At 47.8% G+C, this 27,067-nt stretch overlaps 1 protein-coding gene across 3 annotated transcripts in view; it reads right to left on the minus strand.

The window, feature by feature from the left end:
* Positions 1 to 27,067, minus strand: part of NFRKB (nuclear factor related to kappaB binding protein) — a 54,625-nt gene that overhangs the window by 7,661 nt on the left and 19,897 nt on the right. For all 3 annotated transcript variants that reach the window (XM_072156712.1, XM_072156713.1, XM_072156714.1), the window contains exons 3-19: positions 10,738 to 10,939; positions 10,338 to 10,465; positions 10,079 to 10,253; positions 9,883 to 9,984; positions 9,098 to 9,171; positions 8,482 to 8,566; positions 6,754 to 6,940; positions 4,725 to 4,833; positions 4,101 to 4,227; positions 3,956 to 4,021; positions 3,802 to 3,881; positions 3,602 to 3,645; positions 3,440 to 3,500; positions 3,083 to 3,257; positions 2,093 to 2,199; positions 1,688 to 1,811; positions 1,529 to 1,608 (exon numbers count right to left, since the gene is read on the minus strand). In XM_072156712.1, the coding sequence (XP_072012813.1) occupies positions 1,529 to 1,608; positions 1,688 to 1,811; positions 2,093 to 2,199; positions 3,083 to 3,257; positions 3,440 to 3,500; positions 3,602 to 3,645; positions 3,802 to 3,881; positions 3,956 to 4,021; positions 4,101 to 4,227; positions 4,725 to 4,833; positions 6,754 to 6,940; positions 8,482 to 8,566; positions 9,098 to 9,171; positions 9,883 to 9,984; positions 10,079 to 10,253; positions 10,338 to 10,465; positions 10,738 to 10,939 (1,926 nt within the window). The remainder of the gene's footprint in view (positions 1 to 1,528; positions 1,609 to 1,687; positions 1,812 to 2,092; positions 2,200 to 3,082; positions 3,258 to 3,439; positions 3,501 to 3,601; positions 3,646 to 3,801; positions 3,882 to 3,955; positions 4,022 to 4,100; positions 4,228 to 4,724; positions 4,834 to 6,753; positions 6,941 to 8,481; positions 8,567 to 9,097; positions 9,172 to 9,882; positions 9,985 to 10,078; positions 10,254 to 10,337; positions 10,466 to 10,737; positions 10,940 to 27,067) is intronic.

Raw genomic sequence — 27,067 nt, forward strand, 5'->3', positions numbered from 1 at the left:
ATGCCTTTTTTTAATTTATGGGTGTCGAATGTTGAAAAAAAAAGGATGGAGTTGCAAGGATACCTAACAAGGTTATGATTCAATTTGATCATTTATATATGCATTCTAGACAAAGGAGAATGCATATATAAATGGACCTCTCCCTTTGTTTTTTTATTTTTATTTTTCACTCCCACAATTAAAAAAAAAAAAAATTATATATTTTTGAACGTAAAGAGCTCTATGATGGCTTGTTTTCTGCGTAACAAATTGCACTTCATTGTGATGGTATTGAATATCCCATGCCGTGTACTGAGAAGCGGGAAAAAAAAAAATTAAAATGCTGTCAAATTGGTGAAAAACCGCATTTGCAGAGTTTTATTGTGGGCTTGGAATTTAAGGCTTTCCACGTGCACCACAAATAACATGTCTACTTTATTCTTTAGCTCGGTGCGATTATGGGGATACCAAATTTGTATTAGGTTTTATAATGTATTCTTACGTTTACAAAAATTAAAAACTCGTGGAGATTTTTTTTTTTATTTTGCCATTTCTGGCGCTAATAACAGTTTTTTATACGTCAGTGTACAGAGTTGTGGGTGGTGTAATTTTTTGCGACTTCTGAAGAAGTTTTCAATGCTACCATTTTTAGAACTGTACGACCTTTTGATCACTTTTTATTAATTGTTTTGTTTTTCAAAATGGCAAAAAAGTGCCATTTTCGATCTTTGGGTGCTATTTTCCATTACGGGGTTAAGCGCAGCAAAAAACGTTATTATGTTTTGATAGATCAGGCATTTTCGGATGCAGCGATACCCAATGTGTTTGTGATTTTCACTGTTTATTTATATTTATATCCGTTCTAAGGAAAGGGGGATGGTTAGAATTTTTAGTTTTTATTATAATTTTTTTTTTTAACTTTTTTTTTAATTTTTACTTTTACCATTTTTCAGACTCCCTAGGGTACTTTAACCCTAGGTTGTGTGATCGATCCTACCATATACTGGTGGCAGTTTATGGGGATTTTCCTCATTATTCATTACAATGTGCTGATAGCACATTGTAATGAAAGCATTAAAACTAGAGAGACTCGGGTCTTCGGAAGACCCAAAGCTGTCATGGGCGCCGCCCGTGAGCACTCTCCATGCACCCGCGGCCGACCTCTGACGTGCTATTTTGTCAAGGGTCGTGAAAGGGTTAACTTTTATTTTACAGTTTATTTTACACTAGGAAGTTCCAATTGCTGATACAATATACTGCAATACAATCATCTTCTAACATGGAAAGTAACATGGGAGCTTATGCACCGCTGTTTAGGATATGCATTTATGCTGCTGCACCTTGGAGATTATCTGTCACATACATGGGCTATTAAAAACACCCATTCTCATTTTTTTGGGGGGGGAGGGGGGGGGCGGGCTGCAGATTTATGCTTCAGCCCTTCCCAGCAAAAATTGACATGTTGCAGTTTTGAGAGGCAGAACATTTCAAACCTTTTCTAAATGACCTCGGGAATGACACAGTTATAATATTCTAAGATGCAACGTACAATCTTTGATGGAGTCTTTGGCTTCTGCTGCAGAGCTTTCTTGGCTTTGGCTGCTGCTGCCTGAGCCTGGTGTATCCTCTCTGAAAAATAACCCAAAAAAGAAGGTATAGTCTAGGATAGCTCCAAGAAATTTTAAGAAAAATCTGATTAAGTTCTTACCAAACTCCTCCTCACTGCGGTCTCTGTGAAGGTAGATCCAGAGCTTGCGCCCAATATCGTATTTCACACAAGGATCCTTTTCATAGTGGAGTCTGTCCAGAGCACCACTCACCACAGTGTTAACCTAATGACCAAAAGTAGAAGAGATAACATGAACACATGGAAATAATCATCCAGTCTTCTAAAAATTGCATGTTACATATATTCAGATCATCCAATACAATTGTACCCAGAATCAGATAGAGAGGATTGATTGTAACCACCAAGGGCATGATGATGTCCATATTCTTCACCCCCTACTATTAAAATCCATCATAAGTGGAAGCAAATTCTCTGCAGATCTGAACTGGACATCATAAACTGCTCAGGTTACTTGGTCCCAGCAGCTCACACAGAGCAACTCACCTGAGCACTAGTGACGTCTGGCGCAAGGAACTGGGAGTCTTTGAGCAGCTCACAAATTTCAGCACGGGTCCCTTCTCCGTTTGGAAGTCGGGCAGCAGCATCTCGCACTGGTAGATAAAAAGAGCAATTACACCAAAACAGACTAAAATGCAGTACACAACAGTTAAGTGTTTTAGTCAATTCTAAAATACTTTTACAACCTGCATGATACATAGAATGTGCCGTCATGTGGGACACCATGTAAGAAAAAAAAAAAGTGACCATGAGACATTTACGCATGGTGGGGATTTTTTCACAATTGAGAGAATCATGCGCCAATTGCAACACCCCCCTCACCTCCACAGTTGTGATGCGCCCAACATACCAATAAGCCCTGGTCCTTTTATATATTATGCGGCCAGATTAATTCTATGATAGGTCCTACCTGGTGTAAAAATTCTGCTACTGTATGCGGCAGGATCCTAAAACAAGCTATAGCACATCTTCTGTGACGAGAGCCCCACCCCTCTCCACCCACTTGGCTTGAGGGTAGCGAAGGGGGAGAAAATAATTACTGGTCATGCGTACAATCCATGATAACTTCCCCCACTGAATCCGAGCCTTCCAGTGCACTCGCCAAACTGAGAATGCTTTTCACATGTGCATGACACTCACAGCCAACTAGCACTGCAACATACTGGGCATGTGCACGATATTGTTTGTGAGGTGGCATAGGAAAAGAGTAGACAGATGAGCAGGTAGAGGTGTACAGGAGGATGAAGGGAAACAAAAACAGGTCAGTATCTGAGATAAGACGGTCTATGCTCTGGAGTGCAGCTTCCAGAACCCTAGTAAGCCTCTACAGATTCTTCATAGATGTAAACATCTGTCAGTTGTGTATAAACCGATATCTAGAATGAATCTGGCTCAGTATAATACTCTAAATTATCAACAGTAATAGTATATGTGCCTGAATGTTTCTACTTATTATCAAGAAACATAAAAACTCACCAAGAGACAGGATTGTGACATAAGCAGGACGATCAGAGCGAAGGAGGGAATGCTCTCGTGCTTTGTTCAGTGAGGTCTCCTTGTCAAAAACACCCTTCACAGGACCTACGACTGACTCAAAGCCATGCATGCGGAAAGTGAAGGCTTTATGAGGCTGAAGATAACGGTGTCGCTCCTGAGGGGAAGGATTAAGATGAAGACCATAGATAAATTAAAGTATAAAAGTGACAAGTCAAACACCACATAAAGGAGTAGAAGGGATAGCGGAGAAAAAAAAAGGAATACAAAAGCAGTAACACACTAAAGAGAAGCTTAATAGACAGAGCAAATTGCTTGTTCATTCACCCAAAGAATTACCTGCTCCTGGAAGATTCGCTTCTCATCCCCAGAACTGGGGCGCACAATGTAATCAGTTCTCCTAGAATACATAGTAAAAGATCTGAATATAAATATACATTGGAATTCCCCATAACCAACTAATCTGTGATCAAAAGTGCAAGAAGAGTCCGCATTACTTACACTCTAGGGACCGGCATTCCAGTGTCAGCAATTTCTTCATTCTCCTGTATAAGGAATCGGAGATAGATAATGTCACAATTGTAGGGGGAAGACACAATGGCATTAAGGGGAGCATGCCAGCTTCAGGGGGCAAATAACAGAATGACAACTCACAAACTTCATTTATATTGATGCTATAAGCACCTCATCACTCATCTCACCTTAGATAATATATGATCCTTTGTCTCCAACCAGAGATGGAATAAAGCCACAAGCTCCTTCTCAGAGTCACTGGGGTGACCTAAACAAAGAATAGCAGAGCTTAATTCATAGTAATGTAGGGGAGGAATCAGGCAGGAATCATCAGTAACTTACCAATGCATCTCCATTGCTGGGTTTTCTCCTTGAATTCCACATATGGAGTGAAACCAGATAATGTTCCTAAACATAGTAAAATTCAGTGAACTGTTCCACAATATACAGTTTTGTAGATAACTGGAGCTCAGAGATTCTGTCTCACCTTTATTGTCCCCACCAAGATAAAGGAGAGCAGAATGGACCAACTCGCACCAGTTAGAGGTGGCAGAGAACCAGCTGTTCAGAGTGCTAGCGGGTGAAGACTGCCAATGCGACACCTTATCCTCCAACTGCAAAACAGAACATCATCATCAATAAGTCTCACCGAATTGAAACTACAGGGCTTAATGGGAAGCTTAAAGTGCCCATGTAGACCAATGTGCATAAGACGTAACGTGTGTTTCAAGTGAACATAAAAACTAGTAGGCCAAACGGAACTGAGGGAAGACATAGTGGTAACATGGCTGACAATCCTAATCTCTGCATCAAGGAATTTGAGGAGCATGCTAAATCAAAGGAAAGACGAAGGAAAAAGTCCCCTCCTCCGTTCTTTCGCTGTGTCTAACGTGCAAGGCTTATCAAGGCTAACGGAACCTTTGATCAATATTTAATTAAAAGTTAGAGTTTTTGCATCAATTCCTAAAAATTAAATTTCTTAAAGAAAAGGCAGTCTATGATTTCGATATAAAAGCCTAAACATTAAACACTACATGAGCTATGGGTACTGTGAAATCAGTAACCCGCTATAGGCCATAAAACTGAAAGAGGTCTGACAACTGACTCTTACCAGCATGAGACTGGATGGGCCCTCCACCAACAAAATATCCAGCAACAGGGTGAAGAAACTGGCTGAGATCTCATTGAATGTTAATGGAGGCTTCACATCATCCATGGGTCTGCAGAATAAAACCACAAATGAAGGATCAATAAAAAGCAGTTTGGGCTGTGTGTGGTTCTTATATCAAACAACCTTCTATAATACACAGAAGGTTAGGAGGTGGATAGAAGGTACCAGCCACAACCCGCTTAGCCCCTTAACGACGCAGGGTTTTTCGGCTCATTTCTCGCTCTCCAACTTCAAAAATCCATAACTTTTTCATTTTTACGTGTACAGACCTGTGTGAGGGCTTATTTTGTGCGTAACAAATTTTACTTTCCTGTAATGTTATTTATTTTAACATGCCGTGTATTGCGAAGCTGAAAAAAAATTCCAAATGTGGAAAAATTGAAAGAAAAACCAGCACGTGCGTCACGTTCTTGTGGGCTCAGTTTTTACGACTTTAACTCTTCGCTCCAAATAACACGCCCACTTTATTCTTTGGTTCGGTGCGATCGCGGTGATACCAAATTTATATAGGTTTTATTGTGTTTTAATACATTTTCAAAAATTAAACGAATGTGTACAAAAAAGAAAAAAAATTTTTGCCATCTTCTGACGCTAATAACTTTTTCATACTTTGGCGCACGGAGATGTGTGAGGGGTCATTTTTTCCGAAATGAGGCGACGTTTTCATTGCTATCATTTTGAGGTCTGTGTGACATTTTGATTATTTTTTATTTCATTTTTTATGTTATGTAAAAAGGTGTAAAAGTCGCATTTCGGACATTTGGGCGCCATTTCCCGCCTCGGAGGTCACCGCCGCCTGTAACCGTTTTTATATTTTGATAGATCGGGCATTTTGGGACGCGGCGATACCTAATATGTTTGTGATTTTTACTGTTTATTATGTTTTATATCCGTTCTAGGGAAAGGGGGGTGATTTGAATTTTTAATATTTTATTAATTTTTTTTTATTTTTTAAACTTTTTTTTTCTTTTTTTTTTCACTATTTTTTAGACCATCTAGGGTACATTAACCCTAGATAGTCAGATCGCTCCAACCGGTTTTTAAACGCCGGCGGCAATCACATGGTTAATAGCCGCGATCGGTGCAAGCACCGACCGCGGTTATTAGCGGTGGGGGTTTTCTGCAAAATGCAAAAACCCCCACCTTTGTATGAAGAGGACACAGCCCGTGAGCCCTCTTCATACATCCCTTATACCTCTGAACCATAGAGCCACGGCGCAGAGCGTTAAGGGGTTAATAAACTGGGCCTTTTTTGTTTCTTCTTTTCCATTTTTCACTCCCCACCTACAAAGATCTAAAACTTTTTTTTTTTTTTTTACACATATAGAGCTCTGTGATGGCTTGTTTTCTATGTAACAAATTGCACTTCATAGTGATGGTATTTAATATTCCATGCTGTGTACTGGGAAGCCGGGAAAACATTCCAAATGCAGTGAAATTGGTGAAAAAACGCATTTCTGTTTTATTTTTTGTGGGCTTGGATTTTACGGATTTCACTGTGCACCTCAGATGACAAGTCTACTTCATTTGGGTCAGTACGATCACGTGGATAGCAATTTTGTATAGGTTTTACAATGTTTTCATACATTTACAAAAATTAAAACCTCCTGTACAAAATATATTTTTATTTTGCCATCTTCTGGCACTAATAACTTTTTCATACTTCAGTGTACCTAGGTTGTCTGATCAATCCTACCGTATACTGCCATGCTACAGTACGGTGCCGCCATATTTTTGAATTGCCAACGGCGATTGCAGGGATCACACCCTCGATCGGTGCTAGCAACAATTGCGGGTGTTACCAGTAAGTCTTTGCTGAAATATGCAGCAAAGACTTACGGGCTCTGGAGAAGGCTCAGTCTGTGAGCCCTTTCCATGTACCAGCACCCGACGCACGCTGTATTACTGCGTGCGTCGGGAAGGGGTTAAACAAATCCAAAGCTTTATTTTATATGTGATCAGGACTCACTCTTCTTTCACTGTGGTCATTAGGACAGGAACAGGTGGTTCACTGGGCAGCAGTGGAGGCATCATATCTGCTTCTTCGGAAACTTCTGGGTAATCATCTGGTTCTGTCTTGATAGGTTTCATCTTCTTTTTCTTTCGTTCATCTCGTTCTTTCACTCTTCTTTTCATAGTGGCCAAATCAAAAAGTGCTGAAAACAAGAAGAAAAGTATAAACTATGGAACCTAAAATTTACATTTCGTTACACTTAAATGTCATGATAAAAAGGATTAATACTGTACTGTTTCTGGGTAAAAGGCTGTATTCGCTATACTAATAGTTTCTATTGGAAGTAGCAAGCATGCTTGTGGGAATGCCTCACCTAAGCTCTTAGATGAGGTTACAAAACACTTTCCAAAATATAGATGACTGTAGAACATTGAGCCCCATTTTGCAACAATTGGTGCAGTTTCATTCGAAGCACAACCGAACTTGCATTTTTAGGTTCTGTAGGTTTTGTTCTCAAATTGAATTTGTATGTAAGTAGGAACTGTATATTTTATAATTGTAACCCCAGCCAATTTTTTTTTGGTCTATATGACAATTGGATTTTAAAAATGTTGGAGTGTGAGAAGAACCAAGATTAACAATAAAGCTTCAATACAGACACATTTGATAACTGTCATAGCTAAAGTAAAGTAAATTACCAATTACCAGAGGTCTGTTTGTAACTAGTGGTCGTCTAAGTTGGGTGTTCTTAATTAGGGGACCGACTGTATAAACATTTTATCAGATTTTTACTTAACCCCTTAAGGATATAGCCTTTTTTTCATTTTTGTGCTTAATTTTTTGCTCCCTACCTTCAAAAATCAATAACTTTCTTAATTTTCTGTGTACAGAGCCATACGAAGTCTTGTTTTAACCATTTGTAGAAAAAAAATTTCTTTGTTTCATCATATTCTGGCACTTAACTTTTTCATACTTTGGCGTACGGACCTGTGCAAGATGGAATTTTAGGTGGGACGTGATGACGTTTTCATTGCTACCATCGATGGGACCATACAACCTTTTAATCACTTTTTAAATTACATTTTATGTATTACAAAATGGCAAAAAAGTGGTGTTTTGGACATTTGGGCACTATTTTACGTTAAGGGGTTCAACACTGGGAATAACTGTTGAATCCCTTAGTGGAAGGTCAACAGTGTTCATAGACCGGGCATTTTGAGACACCTTGACATCAGACATGTTTTTGATATTTTTCTAAACAATGCTGAAGGGAAAATAAAGGAGATTTGAACTGGGTTTTTAAACATCTTTTTACTGTATTTATAGACCCCATGGGGTACTTTAATCCTATGAAGTCTAAACATTCCTGTCATTCTACTGCAATACCACAGTATTGCAGTAGACAGCAGTATTGGGGGTGATCTGCCACAACCTGTGATACACAAGCAGTGACATCTCTCTCCTAGTGACATACAGGCTCCAGGTGGTCATAGAAATGGATTGTTGCTCCCCAATAACATCACTGGGAGCAACTATATTCCCAAGATGGTGGCGCCATAATGCAGCAACCACCCGGTACATATGAAGAGAGCTCAGCCACATACATTCCTAAAAGCCACATGATATACAAGGACGTTAAGGAGTTATGGTGGCTGCCACAGAACAAAGAAACATAATTGCTTGCATAATGAGGAAGATTGTCTGCTACAAGTGCGCTTTATCCCAATTCATTAAATCAGTTACCTGCAAGAGAATTCTTCCTGCCAGCATTAACTCGCGTCATGATGTCGTTCATAGTAACATCATCTGTCATAAGATCGGGATGATCCTGCCACAGAGATGGAGACAGGTCATTAGCATTTATGGCTTCTGCACATTAGAGTAGGCATCCGGACGGAGGTTGTAGCTAGTTTTATGGTAATCCACTAGGATAGGGCATAAAAATCTGATTGGTGGGGGATCAGACTTCTGAAACATCCTCCAATTATGTGAATGGATCCTTGTAGATCACAGGAACTGGGGACCCAGTTTCTGTAATTGAATGAAGCACCAGGTCGAGTATGCGGCTTGCCACGCCATTCAATTCTATGGTAGTGGATGGAAATTGCTGAGTGCTTGGTTATCTCTGGCAAGCACAGAGATAGCGAATAGTAGTGCCGTAGATAGCAAAGTGATTTTTGACAATCTAGCAGTGTTCTCCTGATAGCTGAATTTCCTAGTGACCAGACAGCAACTGACAAGATTTTTGTCCCCTATCCTTTAGATCACTGTACAAGAATGATGCTGTATTTTCATACAACCAGACATCCTGGAGCTTCATGTTGCACGTCATACTTCAGACATTCCCCACATCACTCACAGGCTGATGTTTCCTCTTCTCACGATGTTTTCGCAGCAAAAGCTTCAGATCTCGTTCGGTCAATTCTAATTTGTCTACAACAGAAAATTTTGAATTGAAAAGTAGGCTACAAAATGTGAGCATCCTGGGACATTTAAGATGATAGCATCTATCATTTTAACAGGCTTGTAACAAGTTACAGAAGTTTAGATCATCCAGGTCTAGCTGAGTCAATTGTTTCTCTTTCTCTTCCCCCTCACAGTCAAATGTACACATTTACAGAAAGTCTATGGACTTTTCTAGGTTTTTGTATACTGCACATGGGTCTATTGGTAAAGGCATACCAAAATCAAGCGCTCAACTGAGCACTTTTCTTCGTTATTTTTACCAATCTCGTCATTCAGATCCCAACATTCACAACCTCTGCTGCTTTATTAGTAAGTTAAATGCAGTTTCCATAAATCAAGAGTAAGATAAGACAACTTATAATATATCCTTTATCCATTCCTAATAAATTGAGATTTACTCAGTAACTCACTGCAATGCCAAATTACAGAGTGAATAAACAGGAATAAAGCAACTAGACCCCAACCACCAGCTCCAATAGGCCTGAAAATGATACAAAGCATGTAGAGGGGAAAAAAATTGCAGAAGTCACACACTCTAGGAAACTCCTCACAGACTGCGCTACCGAGTTACTCAAAAGTTATACGTTGAAATATACTTTAATAAAATTAATTACATTTTAGCAAATAGTGCCTTAGGAAGGCAAGCCTGATAACTTATGGAGGGTGGGTAAGACATACCAGCAGTCTTCATGTCTTGAGTGGAAAGAGTGGGAACTGAACGGAGAGGAACGGCAGCCACGGGAGATGGAGTCGGTGACCCTGGTAACCAGGAACTCAAATCTGGAAAATGAAGAAAGAGTTTTTTATTACACCCATAGCTTTGGGTTGTCACCGAGTCCATACCATATAAATCCCTGAGGCTTCAGATCCTTACCTTCTTCCTCAGAGGACAGGGTTGCATCTCCACACTCCTCCTTTACTTCACGGAGGATTTTCAGATAACGCCGCTGAGCACGCCTTTCTCTTTCCTCAGGTGTGTTTCGAATTGAAGTCTGCTTCCTCTTCATTGCTACATCGGGACCCTTCTTCTGTGCAACATCTAGAAGTTCCTAAAAACAGCATGAAAACAAGAAGATGAGCCATCCTCATGGATGAGGGCAGCATCAGCCATGAACGCAGGCAGACAAGTTTACCTTCCTCGATGCAAGAATTTGTTTCAGTAGGTTGTGAAAATACTGCTGCTGAGACGTCAGGTACCTCTTGTACTGGGACTTAACACAAAGCTGTCGATATTTCACCACCTCCGGGTTTAAATGGCCATCTAACATTCAGATATTAGGAGAGAAATGTAAAAAAAGTTTTATATGAGGTGTACAGAATTCATGGAGTTTTATCGGTCTTAGAATATGGAATCAAAAAAACATTTTGTGCATCACTATTTAAAATAGTATATATAAAAATTCTACTCATTTTGACCCCTTTGACGGTAAACAAGAATGTCGCAATCACAAGCCGATTTTGAAAGGAGAGTGAACCCGATTCATATGATTAGATAACATGAATGTAAAGTAGCAGTGGCAGCACTGAACTCACCCCTGAAGAGCTTTTGGGCCATGTGCAGGGGATTCCCAAAGCGAAAGTTCTCTCCACTGAAGAGGGACTGAACAACCTGCTCCTGTTGCTCATTGTTGTTCTCTGGGAAGGATGGAAGAAACTGGCGCAAGTGCTCTCGCTGTGAGTCTGATAAGACGCTCTGCCAGGTGTCCATGCTAACCACATTAAAGAAAAGATCAGGCTGTGGAGAGAGTAAAAGGATAAACACAGATAAATCACATCTATTGAAGTAGCAATAGAGGTCTCCCCAATAATACCGTGTGCACAATTTACCATTCTAGAGAAGCAGGATAACAACCTCTATAGTAGTTACCAAAATCATCATACTGGTTGCCCAACTTTCCTGGACACACATGAAAAAGCTGAAAAAATCTTGAACATCAGGGCTTTGCATTGCTGTTAACATTTAAATGTACAAAATGCTATGTTAACATGCTATTAACACATTTGTCAACATTGTGTTGACAAGTGTGTTAACACGTGTTAATGTTGTGTATTTTAAATGCTAATATTTTATGTTAATAGTAATGCAACTGTCAAATTGACTCTCCTCAGATCAGAGGTCGCGATAACGCCTCTACACGCGTCAGAGACGCGTTTAGAGGCCGATTTACTCCCCCAAAAAATCACCAAGCGTATTAATACGCTTGGTGATTTTCCTATGAGCTGCTGCTTCCAAGCGGTGACGGTGCCGGCTGCAGGATCGCAGTGCTGAGTGACTGGAGGAGGGACTTCCTGCTCACCGTCCGAGCCTCTCCCGCGGGGCGCCTAGAGATAGGTGAGGAGATGGAGGAGCCGAGCGACGGGAGGGGGTGGGGGGCGGAGCCGAGCAAGGGGTGGGCCAGGATATCTGTTGCCGGGGCTGTGCTCCTGATCTGTGTGCGATCGTGCACACAGCCAGAAACAGGATTGTGCTGTCTATGTGATCGTGTACTGTGACAGGGGGCAGATTATTATCAGTCTCCTGTCACAGCAGCCCCTGTATACAGTGAGAGGCTGCAGGGAAGGTGCTGTATGCATCCTCTCTGCATGTCTCTGTATACAGATCACTGATGACAGTGATCCAATGGGCTGTTACCATTAGATCCCTGTTATCTGTGATCTATATAAAAGGAAAGCAGGGAACACATATATTGTGTTCCTCCCTAAATGTGCCCCTGTAAGAAAAAAAAACGTTCCCAAAATAATTAAATAAAGTTCCCAAATTAATTAAATAATTTTATTAATTAAATAGTCCGCTCTGTAGACAGTAAGGCCGCATTCAAACAAACCGTATGCCCGCCAGGCTGTAGCCATGCAGGCTTTGAAATACAATTTTAATACATTGGGGACTGGCCGCAACACGGGGACATGTCATTTTCCCGTGTACGGAGCGGTATCACTCCGTGCGGCCATCTATTGGGGACATATGTACAGCTGAAAGCTTGCGGTTGTACATGCGTCCCCCACATGGCTGTGTGCATGTGGCCTAAGGCTGGTGCCACACGTATCCCTTTGTCTGCGGTTACAAATGCAGACAAAACGCAAAACACCGGCGGCTCGTTCCCGATTGCAGACGTTTCCATAGAAACGCTGATGCGATCAGGCCGAGGCACGCCCCGGTGGGCGCGACTTTGTCTGCGTTTGCAAGCGCAGATAAAGCACTACGTGTGGCACCAGCCTAAGGGTGAGGTTATTACCTACATTTTCAAACGCATCACAACATTTCGTTTACAAAACGCATGCAATAAAATTGTATTGATGCATGTGTTTTGTTAACACAATGTTGACAGCAATGTAATTGCTATTTGATGGTGCGTGCACACGATGCGTTGCGTTTTTTGATTCGTTTTAGACGCTTTCCAAAGGCTTCAACCTTGATCACATGTTGATGTAACATTCTGTTTCCATTGCATTTGCTAAAACGCAATGTTACTTAAACATGTGAAACCTTTGGATGCGTCAAAAACGCATAAAAAAAGGCGTGAATGAACCCCAAAGGGGTTTTCCCAAGGATTCAAATTAGACCCTATCCCGTGTATAGGGCCTAACTTGAATTTGTGGGAAAAACCTTTTAAGCACAGAAAACAGGAGCTGTAACTTTTGCAGGTTAAGGCTCGCAACTTTTTTTTGAAATTTGACCAGTGTCTCTTCCTGTGGTAATAACTTTTCAACGCTTTAAGATATCTCTGTGATTTTGAGATTGTTTTCTCGTGAGACATTGTAGTTTATGTTAGTAGTGTCATTTCGGTGATCCGTTCCTTTTTTGGGGGGTAAAAATTCCAAAATTTAGGAAAAATTTGAAAAAAATGACTATTTTCAAAGTTTCAAATGTTATACTTTTTAGACAAAAAGTGATACCACAAATTTTTTTTGATAGAAACCTTTTGCCATTGGTCTTCTTTTTATATCCATTATTTGTTTTAAGTTTCCATTTTTTTTATGGATGTGGGAAGGTTTGAAGTTTTAGTAGCAACTTCTCAGATTTTCTTGAAATTTGAAAAATGCAAACTTTTTGGTGATCAATTCAGTTTGGAAGTGCTCTATAAAGGCTTATGTACTATATACCCCCACAAGTAACACCATTTTATGAACCTAACATCTCAACCTATTCAAATCAGCATTTAAGAAGTCTGTTAACCCTTTAATTATTTTTCCGGAAGCATATGAAAATGGAGTGGAAATTTTGAAATTTCAATTTTGGATTTCAATCTTTCCAATTTAGCCCTAAAATGGATACATTCAGAAGGAATTTGAGGTAAATATATATTCCTAATTTCTTGCCCTGCTTCTTCCGAGTACGGCGATACCAGACATGTGGATGTCAGCTGCTGTTTCCCCGCACAGCGATGTCCAGAACAGAGTTAGCGATACTGGGAATTTGGAAAGCCAATTTGGCTGCAAATATTTTGTGGTGCCACAGTGTAATTGAAGAGCCCCTGAAGTAAAAGTACAATAGAAAACCCCCCAAAATGTCACCATTTCGGAAACTAGACCCCTCAAAGAATTTATCGGTGGTTGTGGTGAGCATTTTAACCCCCGACACGCTGGTCAAAATTTTATGCAAAGTAAATGGTGCAGAGTAAAAATTGCGTTTTTATCTCAAAAATGTCATTTTAGTGCCTCATATACTGTGCCCAACCCATGCTACTTTAGACAAACACCCCAAAAATCATTCTGCGGGTTGTCCCGAGTACAGCAATACCACACATGTGCCAATAATTTACAGACTGGGCACACAGAAGGGATGAGAACAGAAGGAGTGAAATTTTGATTTTCCAGCTCCGTTTTCACACGTTTGGATTTAGAGTGCCATGTCATGTTGGCAGGGCTCGTGAGGTGCCAGTGCAATAGAAACCCCCAATAAATGATACCATTACGGAAACTAGACCCCTCAAAGAATTTATCGGTGGTTGTGGTGAGCATTTTAACCCCCGACACGCTGGTCAAAATTGAATGCAAAGTAAATGGTGCAGAGTAAAAATTGCGTTTTTATCTCAAAAATGTCATTTTAGTGCCTCATATACTGTGCCCAACCCATGCCACTTTAGACAAACACCCCAAAAATCATTCTGGGGGTTGTCCTGAGTACGGCAATACCACACATGTGCCAATAATTTACAGGCTGGGCACACGGCAGGGGTCAGGAAGAAAGAAGCACAATTTAGGTTTTCAAGCTTCGTTTTCACTAGATTGGTAATGGGGGGTACCCCCGAGGTACCAGTACAATAGAAACTCCCAAGTAGTGAACCCATTTTGGAAAGGGCACCCCTCAAAGAATGTATGTAGGCTTGTATGAGTATATTAACCCCTAAGGTGCTGGCTCAAATGTAATACAAAGTGAGTAGTGCAGAGAAACAGTTGTATTGCAATTTATCAAATATGCCATTGAAGTGACAAAAGTATTTTGCCCAACTCATGCCACTGGGGAAAAACACATCAAAAATCATTCTGCGGGTTACCCCGGTTAGGGCAATACCCCATAGGAGGCAATAATCTGTAGGATGGTGACACGGCAGGGCTCAAAAGGGAATAACTTGTTGGAGCACAGACATTGTACTTTTTTTTTTTCTTTTTGGCATCATGAAAGATTTGTAGATGCCAATAGGGGCCAGTACAGTAGAAACCCCTAAGAACTGACCCTATTTTGGAAACTACACCCCTCCATGAATTAATCTAGGGGTATAGTTAGCATTTTAACCCCACAGGTGGACCCCTGAAAAAGTGCAAAATGGATAGTGCATAGTAAAAAAATATCTATTATGTCATTTTGTGCCCAGCTGCTGCCATGGGAGACAAACACCCTAAAAATCATGGTGCATGTTTTCCCGGGTAAAGCATACGGGACAGTAATCTACAGGCTGGGCACATGGCAGGGCTTAGAAGGGAAGGTGCGGCATGCGGCATGATGTATAAGCTGTGCGTCAGGGTAACAACAGGGTACTCTAAAAATCCAGGGATGTATGATAAATTCGGAAGCAATCTTTCATACATAACCCTGGTTTTTCTGGGCATGTCTCACAGTGATGAATGGTGTCCTTCCGAATGCCATTTTTGGAGCACACCCTGCACCTCTTTTGTGACCTTCCCTTGCTGGCTGTTTGGGGAACTACTCCTGGAAAGTGCTGCCCTGGTACAATACGTGATGGGGCCTCACTTCCAGATGTGCTAGCACTCCCCCCTTCCTGGTCTCCAAAAAGAAAGTACTTTATTACCTCTTGAAATTCCAGGAAAGTTCCCCTCTGGCCGGCATATCGATGCAGCACATAAGCATTATACAATGCCATCTGCATGATGTGCACGGCCAGCTTCTTGTACCACACCCTCGACTTCCGCATGGCATTGTACGGCTGAAGCACCTGGTCAGACAAGTCCACCCCTCCCATGTATTTGTTATAATCTAAAATACAGTCTGGCTTGGGGGTTTCTGTACTGGCACCTCGTACTGGGACAGGGGTGGTGGTGTGCTCATGTATTGTGGTTAATACAAGGACCTCTCTCTTGTCCTTGTACTTAACACACAATACAGAGTCGCTGCATAGTGCCCTGCTTTCGTGCCTTTTAAGTTTTTGCCCAAGCAGCGACTTAGGGAGACCTCTCTGATTTCTGCGTACAGTGCCGCATGCCGCAGTATTTCTGGAAGTGAGGCACTTGAACAGGGTGGTGCTGGTGTAGAAATTGTCCAGGTAGAGGTGGTAGCCCTGGTCCAGCAGTGGGTGCACTAAATCCCACACTATCTTCCCTGTAACACCCAGGAAGGGGGGGCATTCTGGGGGCACTATAGTGGAGTCCTTCCCTTCATATACCCTGAACTTGTATGTGTACCCTGATGAACTTTCGCACAGCTTATACATTTTCACACCATATCTTGCCCTCTTATTGGGCAGGTACTGGCGGAATTGAAGTCTCCCTTTGAATTGTACCAGGGACTCGTCTATGCTCACATGTTTGGCGGGAGTATATGCCTGGGCAAACTTGGCACTAAAATGATCTAATATGGGCCTGACCTTAAATAACCGATCATAACTGGGGTCACCTCTGGGTGGGCACTGTGTGTTGTCAGTGTAGTGCAAAAACTTATGGACGGCTTCAAAGCGCATCCTGCTCATTGCCATGCGGAACATGGGGGTGTGGTACAGTATATCTGTGCTCCAGTAGTCCCTGATTGAAGGCTTCTTTACTATCCCCATAAGGAGTATTATGCCCCAATACTTGTGCATCTCTGCTGCAGTGACAGGGGTCCACCTGTAGGGTTGTGCATAAAAGGACGTGGGGTTTTGGGCAATATGTTGTGCAGCGTAGAGATTTGTCTGAAATATAATAATATTTAGCAGCTCCTCATCAAAAAAAAACTTAAAAAAGTCTACAGCTCTGAGCCCTGTCGTGTCAAAGTTAATGCCAGGATGGCCCAAAAAGTCAGGGACCTGAGGGGTACAATTATCTGGGGCTACCCATGTGGGGTCAGTGGAAGTCCCAGGCACTTCTCCTGCCGAAGTCCCAGGCACTTCTCCTGCAGAAGTCCCAGGCACTTCTCCTGCAGAAGTCCCAGGCACTTCTCCTGCAGAAGTCCCAGGCACTTCTCCTGCAGAAGTCCCAGGCACTTCTCCTGCAGAAGTCCCAGGCACTTCTCCTGCAGAAGTCCCAGGCACTTCTCCTGCAGAAGTCCCAGGCACTTCTCCTGCAGAAGTCCCAGGCACTTCTCCTGCAGAAGTCCCAGGCACTTCTCCTGCAGAAGTCCCAGGCACTTCTCCTGCAGAAGTCCCAGGCACTTCTCCTGCAGAAGTCCCAGGCACTTCTCCTGCAGAAGTCCCAGGCACTTCTCCTGCAGAAGTCCCAGGCACTTCTCCTGCAGAAGTCCCAGGCACTTCTCCTGCAGAAGTCCCAGGCACTTCTCCTGCAGAAGTCCCAGGCACTTCTCCTGCAGAAGTCCCAGGCACTTCTCCTGCAGAAGTCCCAGGCACTTCTCCTGCAGAAGTCCCAGGCACTTCTCCTGCAGAAGTCCCAGGCACTTCTCCTGCAGAAGTCCCAGGCACTTCTCCTGCAGAAGTCCCAGGCACTTCTCCTGCAGAAGTCCCAGGCACTTCTCCTGCAGAAGTCCCAGGCACTTCTCCTGCAGAAGTCCCAGGCACTTCTCCTGCAGAAGTCCCAGGCACTTCTCCTGCAGAAGTCCCAGGCACTTCTCCTGCAGAAGTCCCAGGCACTTCTCCTGCAGAAGTCCCAGGCACTTCTCCTGCAGAAGTCCCAGGCACTTCTCCTGCAGAAGTCCCAGGCACTTCTCCTGCAGAAGTCCCAGGCACTTCTCCTGCAGAAGTCCCAGGCACTTCTCCTGCAGAAGTCCCAGGCACTTCTCCTGCAGAAGTCCCAGGCACTTCTCCTGCAGAAGTCCCAGGCACTTCTCCTGCAGAAGTCCCAGGCACTTCTCCTGCAGAAGTCCCAGGCACTTCTCCTGCAGAAGTCCCAGGCACTTCTCCTGCAGAAGTCCCAGGCACTTCTCCTGCAGAAGTCCCAGGCACTTCTCCTGCAGAAGTCCCAGGCACTTCTCCTGCAGAAGTCCCAGGCACTTCTCCTGCAGAAGTCCCAGGCACTTCTCCTGCAGAAGTCCCAGGCACTTCTCCTGCAGAAGTCCCAGGCACTTCTCCTGCAGAAGTCCCAGGCACTTCTCCTGCAGAAGTCCCAGGCACTTCTCCTGCAGAAGTCCCAGGCACTTCTCCTGCAGAAGTCCCAGGCACTTCTCCTGCAGAAGTCCCAGGCACTTCTCCTGCAGAAGTCCCAGGCACTTCTCCTGCAGAAGTCCCAGGCACTTCTCCTGCAGAAGTCCCAGGCACTTCTCCTGCAGAAGTCCCAGGCACTTCTCCTGCAGAAGTCCCAGGCACTTCTCCTGCAGAAGTCCCAGGCACTTCTCCTGCAGAAGTCCCAGGCACTTCTCCTGCAGAAGTCCCAGGCACTTCTCCTGCAGAAGTCCCAGGCACTTCTCCTGCAGAAGTCCCAGGCACTTCTCCTGCAGAAGTCCCAGGCACTTCTCCTGCAGAAGTCCCAGGCACTTCTCCTGCAGAAGTCCCAGGCACTTCTCCTGCAGAAGTCCCAGGCACTTCTCCTGCAGAAGTCCCAGGCACTTCTCCTGCAGAAGTCCCAGGCACTTCTCCTGCAGAAGTCCCAGGCACTTCTCCTGCAGAAGTCCCAGGCACTTCTCCTGCAGAAGTCCCAGGCACTTCTCCTGCAGAAGTCCCAGGCACTTCTCCTGCAGAAGTCCCAGGCACTTCTCCTGCAGAAGTCCCAGGCACTTCTCCTGCAGAAGTCCCAGGCACTTCTCCTGCAGAAGTCCCAGGCACTTCTCCTGCAGAAGTCCCAGGCACTTCTCCTGCAGAAGTCCCAGGCACTTCTCCTGCAGAAGTCCCAGGCACTTCTCCTGCAGAAGTCCCAGGCACTTCTCCTGCAGAAGTCCCAGGCACTTCTCCTGCAGAAGTCCCAGGCACTTCTCCTGCAGAAGTCCCAGGCACTTCTCCTGCAGAAGTCCCAGGCACTTCTCCTGCAGAAGTCCCAGGCACTTCTCCTGCAGAAGTCCCAGGCACTTCTCCTGCAGAAGTCCCAGGCACTTCTCCTGCAGAAGTCCCAGGCACTTCTCCTGCAGAAGTCCCAGGCACTTCTCCTGCAGAAGTCCCAGGCACTTCTCCTGCAGAAGTCCCAGGCACTTCTCCTGCAGAAGTCCCAGGCACTTCTCCTGCAGAAGTCCCAGGCACTTCTCCTGCAGAAGTCCCAGGCACTTCTCCTGCAGAAGTCCCAGGCACTTCTCCTGCAGAAGTCCCAGGCACTTCTCCTGCAGAAGTCCCAGGCACTTCTCCTGCAGAAGTCCCAGGCACTTCTCCTGCAGAAGTCCCAGGCACTTCTCCTGCAGAAGTCCCAGGCACTTCTCCTGCAGAAGTCCCAGGCACTTCTCCTGCAGAAGTCCCAGGCACTTCTCCTGCAGAAGTCCCAGGCACTTCTCCTGCAGAAGTCCCAGGCACTTCTCCTGCAGAAGTCCCAGGCACTTCTCCTGCAGAAGTCCCAGGCACTTCTCCTGCAGAAGTCCCAGGCACTTCTCCTGCAGAAGTCCCAGGCACTTCTCCTGCAGAAGTCCCAGGCACTTCTCCTGCAGAAGTCCCAGGCACTTCTCCTGCAGAAGTCCCAGGCACTTCTCCTGCAGAAGTCCCAGGCACTTCTCCTGCAGAAGTCCCAGGCACTTCTCCTGCAGAAGTCCCAGGCACTTCTCCTGCAGAAGTCCCAGGCACTTCTCCTGCAGAAGTCCCAGGCACTTCTCCTGCAGAAGTCCCAGGCACTTCTCCTGCAGAAGTCCCAGGCACTTCTCCTGCAGAAGTCCCAGGCACTTCTCCTGCAGAAGTCCCAGGCACTTCTCCTGCAGAAGTCCCAGGCACTTCTCCTGCAGAAGTCCCAGGCACTTCTCCTGCAGAAGTCCCAGGCACTTCTCCTGCAGAAGTCCCAGGCACTTCTCCTGCAGAAGTCCCAGGCACTTCTCCTGCAGAAGTCCCAGGCACTTCTCCTGCAGAAGTCCCAGGCACTTCTCCTGCAGAAGTCCCAGGCACTTCTCCTGCAGAAGTCCCAGGCACTTCTCCTGCAGAAGTCCCAGGCACTTCTCCTGCAGAAGTCCCAGGCACTTCTCCTGCAGAAGTCCCAGGCACTTCTCCTGCAGAAGTCCCAGGCACTTCTCCTGCAGAAGTCCCAGGCACTTCTCCTGCAGAAGTCCCAGGCACTTCTCCTGCAGAAGTCCCAGGCACTTCTCCTGCAGAAGTCCCAGGCACTTCTCCTGCAGAAGTCCCAGGCACTTCTCCTGCAGAAGTCCCAGGCACTTCTCCTGCAGAAGTCCCAGGCACTTCTCCTGCAGAAGTCCCAGGCACTTCTCCTGCAGAAGTCCCAGGCACTTCTCCTGCAGAAGTCCCAGGCACTTCTCCTGCAGAAGTCCCAGGCACTTCTCCTGCAGAAGTCCCAGGCACTTCTCCTGCAGAAGTCCCAGGCACTTCTCCTGCAGAAGTCCCAGGCACTTCTCCTGCAGAAGTCCCAGGCACTTCTCCTGCAGAAGTCCCAGGCACTTCTCCTGCAGAAGTCCCAGGCACTTCTCCTGCAGAAGTCCCAGGCACTTCTCCTGCAGAAGTCCCAGGCACTTCTCCTGCAGAAGTCCCAGGCACTTCTCCTGCAGAAGTCCCAGGCACTTCTCCTGCAGAAGTCCCAGGCACTTCTCCTGCAGAAGTCCCAGGCACTTCTCCTGCAGAAGTCCCAGGCACTTCTCCTGCAGAAGTCCCAGGCACTTCTCCTGCAGAAGTCCCAGGCACTTCTCCTGCAGAAGTCCCAGGCACTTCTCCTGCAGAAGTCCCAGGCACTTCTCCTGCAGAAGTCCCAGGCACTTCTCCTGCAGAAGTCCCAGGCACTTCTCCTGCAGAAGTCCCAGGCACTTCTCCTGCAGAAGTCCCAGGCACTTCTCCTGCAGAAGTCCCAGGCACTTCTCCTGCAGAAGTCCCAGGCACTTCTCCTGCAGAAGTCCCAGGCACTTCTCCTGCAGAAGTCCCAGGCACTTCTCCTGCAGAAGTCCCAGGCACTTCTCCTGCAGAAGTCCCAGGCACTTCTCCTGCAGAAGTCCCAGGCACTTCTCCTGCAGAAGTCCCAGGCACTTCTCCTGCAGAAGTCCCAGGCACTTCTCCTGCAGAAGTCCCAGGCACTTCTCCTGCAGAAGTCCCAGGCACTTCTCCTGCAGAAGTCCCAGGCACTTCTCCTGCAGAAGTCCCAGGCACTTCTCCTGCAGAAGTCCCAGGCACTTCTCCTGCAGAAGTCCCAGGCACTTCTCCTGCAGAAGTCCCAGGCACTTCTCCTGCAGAAGTCCCAGGCACTTCTCCTGCAGAAGTCCCAGGCACTTCTCCTGCAGAAGTCCCAGGCACTTCTCCTGCAGAAGTCCCAGGCACTTCTCCTGCAGAAGTCCCAGGCACTTCTCCTGCAGAAGTCCCAGGCACTTCTCCTGCAGAAGTCCCAGGCACTTCTCCTGCAGAAGTCCCAGGCACTTCTCCTGCAGAAGTCCCAGGCACTTCTCCTGCAGAAGTCCCAGGCACTTCTCCTGCAGAAGTCCCAGGCACTTCTCCTGCAGAAGTCCCAGGCACTTCTCCTGCAGAAGTCCCAGGCACTTCTCCTGCAGAAGTCCCAGGCACTTCTCCTGCAGAAGTCCCAGGCACTTCTCCTGCAGAAGTCCCAGGCACTTCTCCTGCAGAAGTCCCAGGCACTTCTCCTGCAGAAGTCCCAGGCACTTCTCCTGCAGAAGTCCCAGGCACTTCTCCTGCAGAAGTCCCAGGCACTTCTCCTGCAGAAGTCCCAGGCACTTCTCCTGCAGAAGTCCCAGGCACTTCTCCTGCAGAAGTCCCAGGCACTTCTCCTGCAGAAGTCCCAGGCACTTCTCCTGCAGAAGTCCCAGGCACTTCTCCTGCAGAAGTCCCAGGCACTTCTCCTGCAGAAGTCCCAGGCACTTCTCCTGCAGAAGTCCCAGGCACTTCTCCTGCAGAAGTCCCAGGCACTTCTCCTGCAGAAGTCCCAGGCACTTCTCCTGCAGAAGTCCCAGGCACTTCTCCTGCAGAAGTCCCAGGCACTTCTCCTGCAGAAGTCCCAGGCACTTCTCCTGCAGAAGTCCCAGGCACTTCTCCTGCAGAAGTCCCAGGCACTTCTCCTGCAGAAGTCCCAGGCACTTCTCCTGCAGAAGTCCCAGGCACTTCTCCTGCAGAAGTCCCAGGCACTTCTCCTGCAGAAGTCCCAGGCACTTCTCCTGCAGAAGTCCCAGGCACTTCTCCTGCAGAAGTCCCAGGCACTTCTCCTGCAGAAGTCCCAGGCACTTCTCCTGCAGAAGTCCCAGGCACTTCTCCTGCAGAAGTCCCAGGCACTTCTCCTGCAGAAGTCCCAGGCACTTCTCCTGCAGAAGTCCCAGGCACTTCTCCTGCAGAAGTCCCAGGCACTTCTCCTGCAGAAGTCCCAGGCACTTCTCCTGCAGAAGTCCCAGGCACTTCTCCTGCAGAAGTCCCAGGCACTTCTCCTGCAGAAGTCCCAGGCACTTCTCCTGCAGAAGTCCCAGGCACTTCTCCTGCAGAAGTCCCAGGCACTTCTCCTGCAGAAGTCCCAGGCACTTCTCCTGCAGAAGTCCCAGGCACTTCTCCTGCAGAAGTCCCAGGCACTTCTCCTGCAGAAGTCCCAGGCACTTCTCCTGCAGAAGTCCCAGGCACTTCTCCTGCAGAAGTCCCAGGCACTTCTCCTGCAGAAGTCCCAGGCACTTCTCCTGCAGAAGTCCCAGGCACTTCTCCTGCAGAAGTCCCAGGCACTTCTCCTGCAGAAGTCCCAGGCACTTCTCCTGCAGAAGTCCCAGGCACTTCTCCTGCAGAAGTCCCAGGCACTTCTCCTGCAGAAGTCCCAGGCACTTCTCCTGCAGAAGTCCCAGGCACTTCTCCTGCAGAAGTCCCAGGCACTTCTCCTGCAGAAGTCCCAGGCACTTCTCCTGCAGAAGTCCCAGGCACTTCTCCTGCAGAAGTCCCAGGCACTTCTCCTGCAGAAGTCCCAGGCACTTCTCCTGCAGAAGTCCCAGGCACTTCTCCTGCAGAAGTCCCAGGCACTTCTCCTGCAGAAGTCCCAGGCACTTCTCCTGCAGAAGTCCCAGGCACTTCTCCTGCAGAAGTCCCAGGCACTTCTCCTGCAGAAGTCCCAGGCACTTCTCCTGCAGAAGTCCCAGGCACTTCTCCTGCAGAAGTCCCAGGCACTTCTCCTGCAGAAGTCCCAGGCACTTCTCCTGCAGAAGTCCCAGGCACTTCTCCTGCAGAAGTCCCAGGCACTTCTCCTGCAGAAGTCCCAGGCACTTCTCCTGCAGAAGTCCCAGGCACTTCTCCTGCAGAAGTCCCAGGCACTTCTCCTGCAGAAGTCCCAGGCACTTCTCCTGCAGAAGTCCCAGGCACTTCTCCTGCAGAAGTCCCAGGCACTTCTCCTGCAGAAGTCCCAGGCACTTCTCCTGCAGAAGTCCCAGGCACTTCTCCTGCAGAAGTCCCAGGCACTTCTCCTGCAGAAGTCCCAGGCACTTCTCCTGCAGAAGTCCCAGGCACTTCTCCTGCAGAAGTCCCAGGCACTTCTCCTGCAGAAGTCCCAGGCACTTCTCCTGCAGAAGTCCCAGGCACTTCTCCTGCAGAAGTCCCAGGCACTTCTCCTGCAGAAGTCCCAGGCACTTCTCCTGCAGAAGTCCCAGGCACTTCTCCTGCAGAAGTCCCAGGCACTTCTCCTGCAGAAGTCCCAGGCACTTCTCCTGCAGAAGTCCCAGGCACTTCTCCTGCAGAAGTCCCAGGCACTTCTCCTGCAGAAGTCCCAGGCACTTCTCCTGCAGAAGTCCCAGGCACTTCTCCTGCAGAAGTCCCAGGCACTTCTCCTGCAGAAGTCCCAGGCACTTCTCCTGCAGAAGTCCCAGGCACTTCTCCTGCAGAAGTCCCAGGCACTTCTCCTGCAGAAGTCCCAGGCACTTCTCCTGCAGAAGTCCCAGGCACTTCTCCTGCAGAAGTCCCAGGCACTTCTCCTGCAGAAGTCCCAGGCACTTCTCCTGCAGAAGTCCCAGGCACTTCTCCTGCAGAAGTCCCAGGCACTTCTCCTGCAGAAGTCCCAGGCACTTCTCCTGCAGAAGTCCCAGGCACTTCTCCTGCAGAAGTCCCAGGCACTTCTCCTGCAGAAGTCCCAGGCACTTCTCCTGCAGAAGTCCCAGGCACTTCTCCTGCAGAAGTCCCAGGCACTTCTCCTGCAGAAGTCCCAGGCACTTCTCCTGCAGAAGTCCCAGGCACTTCTCCTGCAGAAGTCCCAGGCACTTCTCCTGCAGAAGTCCCAGGCACTTCTCCTGCAGAAGTCCCAGGCACTTCTCCTGCAGAAGTCCCAGGCACTTCTCCTGCAGAAGTCCCAGGCACTTCTCCTGCAGAAGTCCCAGGCACTTCTCCTGCAGAAGTCCCAGGCACTTCTCCTGCAGAAGTCCCAGGCACTTCTCCTGCAGAAGTCCCAGGCACTTCTCCTGCAGAAGTCCCAGGCACTTCTCCTGCAGAAGTCCCAGGCACTTCTCCTGCAGAAGTCCCAGGCACTTCTCCTGCAGAAGTCCCAGGCACTTCTCCTGCAGAAGTCCCAGGCACTTCTCCTGCAGAAGTCCCAGGCACTTCTCCTGCAGAAGTCCCAGGCACTTCTCCTGCAGAAGTCCCAGGCACTTCTCCTGCAGAAGTCCCAGGCACTTCTCCTGCAGAAGTCCCAGGCACTTCTCCTGCAGAAGTCCCAGGCACTTCTCCTGCAGAAGTCCCAGGCACTTCTCCTGCAGAAGTCCCAGGCACTTCTCCTGCAGAAGTCCCAGGCACTTCTCCTGCAGAAGTCCCAGGCACTTCTCCTGCAGAAGTCCCAGGCACTTCTCCTGCAGAAGTCCCAGGCACTTCTCCTGCAGAAGTCCCAGGCACTTCTCCTGCAGAAGTCCCAGGCACTTCTCCTGCAGAAGTCCCAGGCACTTCTCCTGCAGAAGTCCCAGGCACTTCTCCTGCAGAAGTCCCAGGCACTTCTCCTGCAGAAGTCCCAGGCACTTCTCCTGCAGAAGTCCCAGGCACTTCTCCTGCAGAAGTCCCAGGCACTTCTCCTGCAGAAGTCCCAGGCACTTCTCCTGCAGAAGTCCCAGGCACTTCTCCTGCAGAAGTCCCAGGCACTTCTCCTGCAGAAGTCCCAGGCACTTCTCCTGCAGAAGTCCCAGGCACTTCTCCTGCAGAAGAAGTCCCAGGCACTTCTCCTGCAGAAGTCCCAGGCACTTCTCCTGCAGAAGTCCCAGGCACTTCTCCTGCAGAAGTCCCAGGCACTTCTCCTGCAGAAGTCCCAGGCACTTCTCCTGCAGAAGTCCCAGGCACTTCTCCTGCAGAAGTCCCAGGCACTTCTCCTGCAGAAGTCCCAGGCACTTCTCCTGCAGAAGTCCCAGGCACTTCTCCTGCAGAAGTCCCAGGCACTTCTCCTGCAGAAGTCCCAGGCACTTCTCCTGCAGAAGTCCCAGGCACTTCTCCTGCAGAAGTCCCAGGCACTTCTCCTGCAGAAGTCCCAGGCACTTCTCCTGCAGAAGTCCCAGGCACTTCTCCTGCAGAAGTCCCAGGCACTTCTCCTGCAGAAGTCCCAGGCACTTCTCCTGCAGAAGTCCCAGGCACTTCTCCTGCAGAAGTCCCAGGCACTTCTCCTGCAGAAGTCCCAGGCACTTCTCCTGCAGAAGTCCCAGGCACTTCTCCTGCAGAAGTCCCAGGCACTTCTCCTGCAGAAGTCCCAGGCACTTCTCCTGCAGAAGTCCCAGGCACTTCTCCTGCAGAAGTCCCAGGCACTTCTCCTGCAGAAGTCCCAGGCACTTCTCCTGCAGAAGTCCCAGGCACTTCTCCTGCAGAAGTCCCAGGCACTTCTCCTGCAGAAGTCCCAGGCACTTCTCCTGCAGAAGTCCCAGGCACTTCTCCTGCAGAAGTCCCAGGCACTTCTCCTGCAGAAGTCCCAGGCACTTCTCCTGCAGAAGTCCCAGGCACTTCTCCTGCAGAAGTCCCAGGCACTTCTCCTGCAGAAGTCCCAGGCACTTCTCCTGCAGAAGTCCCAGGCACTTCTCCTGCAGAAGTCCCAGGCACTTCTCCTGCAGAAGTCCCAGGCACTTCTCCTGCAGAAGTCCCAGGCACTTCTCCTGCAGAAGTCCCAGGCACTTCTCCTGCAGAAGTCCCAGGCACTTCTCCTGCAGAAGTCCCAGGCACTTCTCCTGCAGAAGTCCCAGGCACTTCTCCTGCAGAAGTCCCAGGCACTTCTCCTGCAGAAGTCCCAGGCACTTCTCCTGCAGAAGTCCCAGGCACTTCTCCTGCAGAAGTCCCAGGCACTTCTCCTGCAGAAGTCCCAGGCACTTCTCCTGCAGAAGTCCCAGGCACTTCTCCTGCAGAAGTCCCAGGCACTTCTCCTGCAGAAGTCCCAGGCACTTCTCCTGCAGAAGTCCCAGGCACTTCTCCTGCAGAAGTCCCAGGCACTTCTCCTGCAGAAGTCCCAGGCACTTCTCCTGCAGAAGTCCCAGGCACTTCTCCTGCAGAAGTCCCAGGCACTTCTCCTGCAGAAGTCCCAGGCACTTCTCCTGCAGAAGTCCCAGGCACTTCTCCTGCAGAAGTCCCAGGCACTTCTCCTGCAGAAGTCCCAGGCACTTCTCCTGCAGAAGTCCCAGGCACTTCTCCTGCAGAAGTCCCAGGCACTTCTCCTGCAGAAGTCCCAGGCACTTCTCCTGCAGAAGTCCCAGGCACTTCTCCTGCAGAAGTCCCAGGCACTTCTCCTGCAGAAGTCCCAGGCACTTCTCCTGCAGAAGTCCCAGGCACTTCTCCTGCAGAAGTCCCAGGCACTTCTCCTGCAGAAGTCCCAGGCACTTCTCCTGCAGAAGTCCCCAGGCACTTCTCCTGCAGAAGTCCCAGGCACTTCTCCTGCAGAAGTCCCAGGCACTTCTCCTGCAGAAGTCCAGGCACTTCTTTGCAGAAGTCCCAGGCACTTCTCCTGCAGAAGTCCCAGGCACTTCTCCTCAGAAGTCCCAGGCACTTCTCCTGTAGAAGTCCCAGGCACTTCTCTGCAGAAGTCCCAGGCACTTCTCCTGCAGAAGTCCGGCACTTCTCCTGCAGAAGTCCCCAGGCACTTCTCCTGCAGAAGTCCCAGGCACTTCTCCTGCAGAAGTCCCAGGCACTTCTCCTGCAGAAGAATCCCGGAGTGCACGCTCTCTCTGCAGAAGTTCCCAGGCACTTCTCCTGCAGATCACCCAGGCACTTCTCCTGGCAGAAGTCCCAGG

This window comes from Engystomops pustulosus, chromosome 6, assembly GCF_040894005.1.
Source record: "Engystomops pustulosus chromosome 6, aEngPut4.maternal, whole genome shotgun sequence".
Lineage (NCBI taxonomy): Eukaryota > Metazoa > Chordata > Amphibia > Anura > Leptodactylidae > Engystomops > Engystomops pustulosus.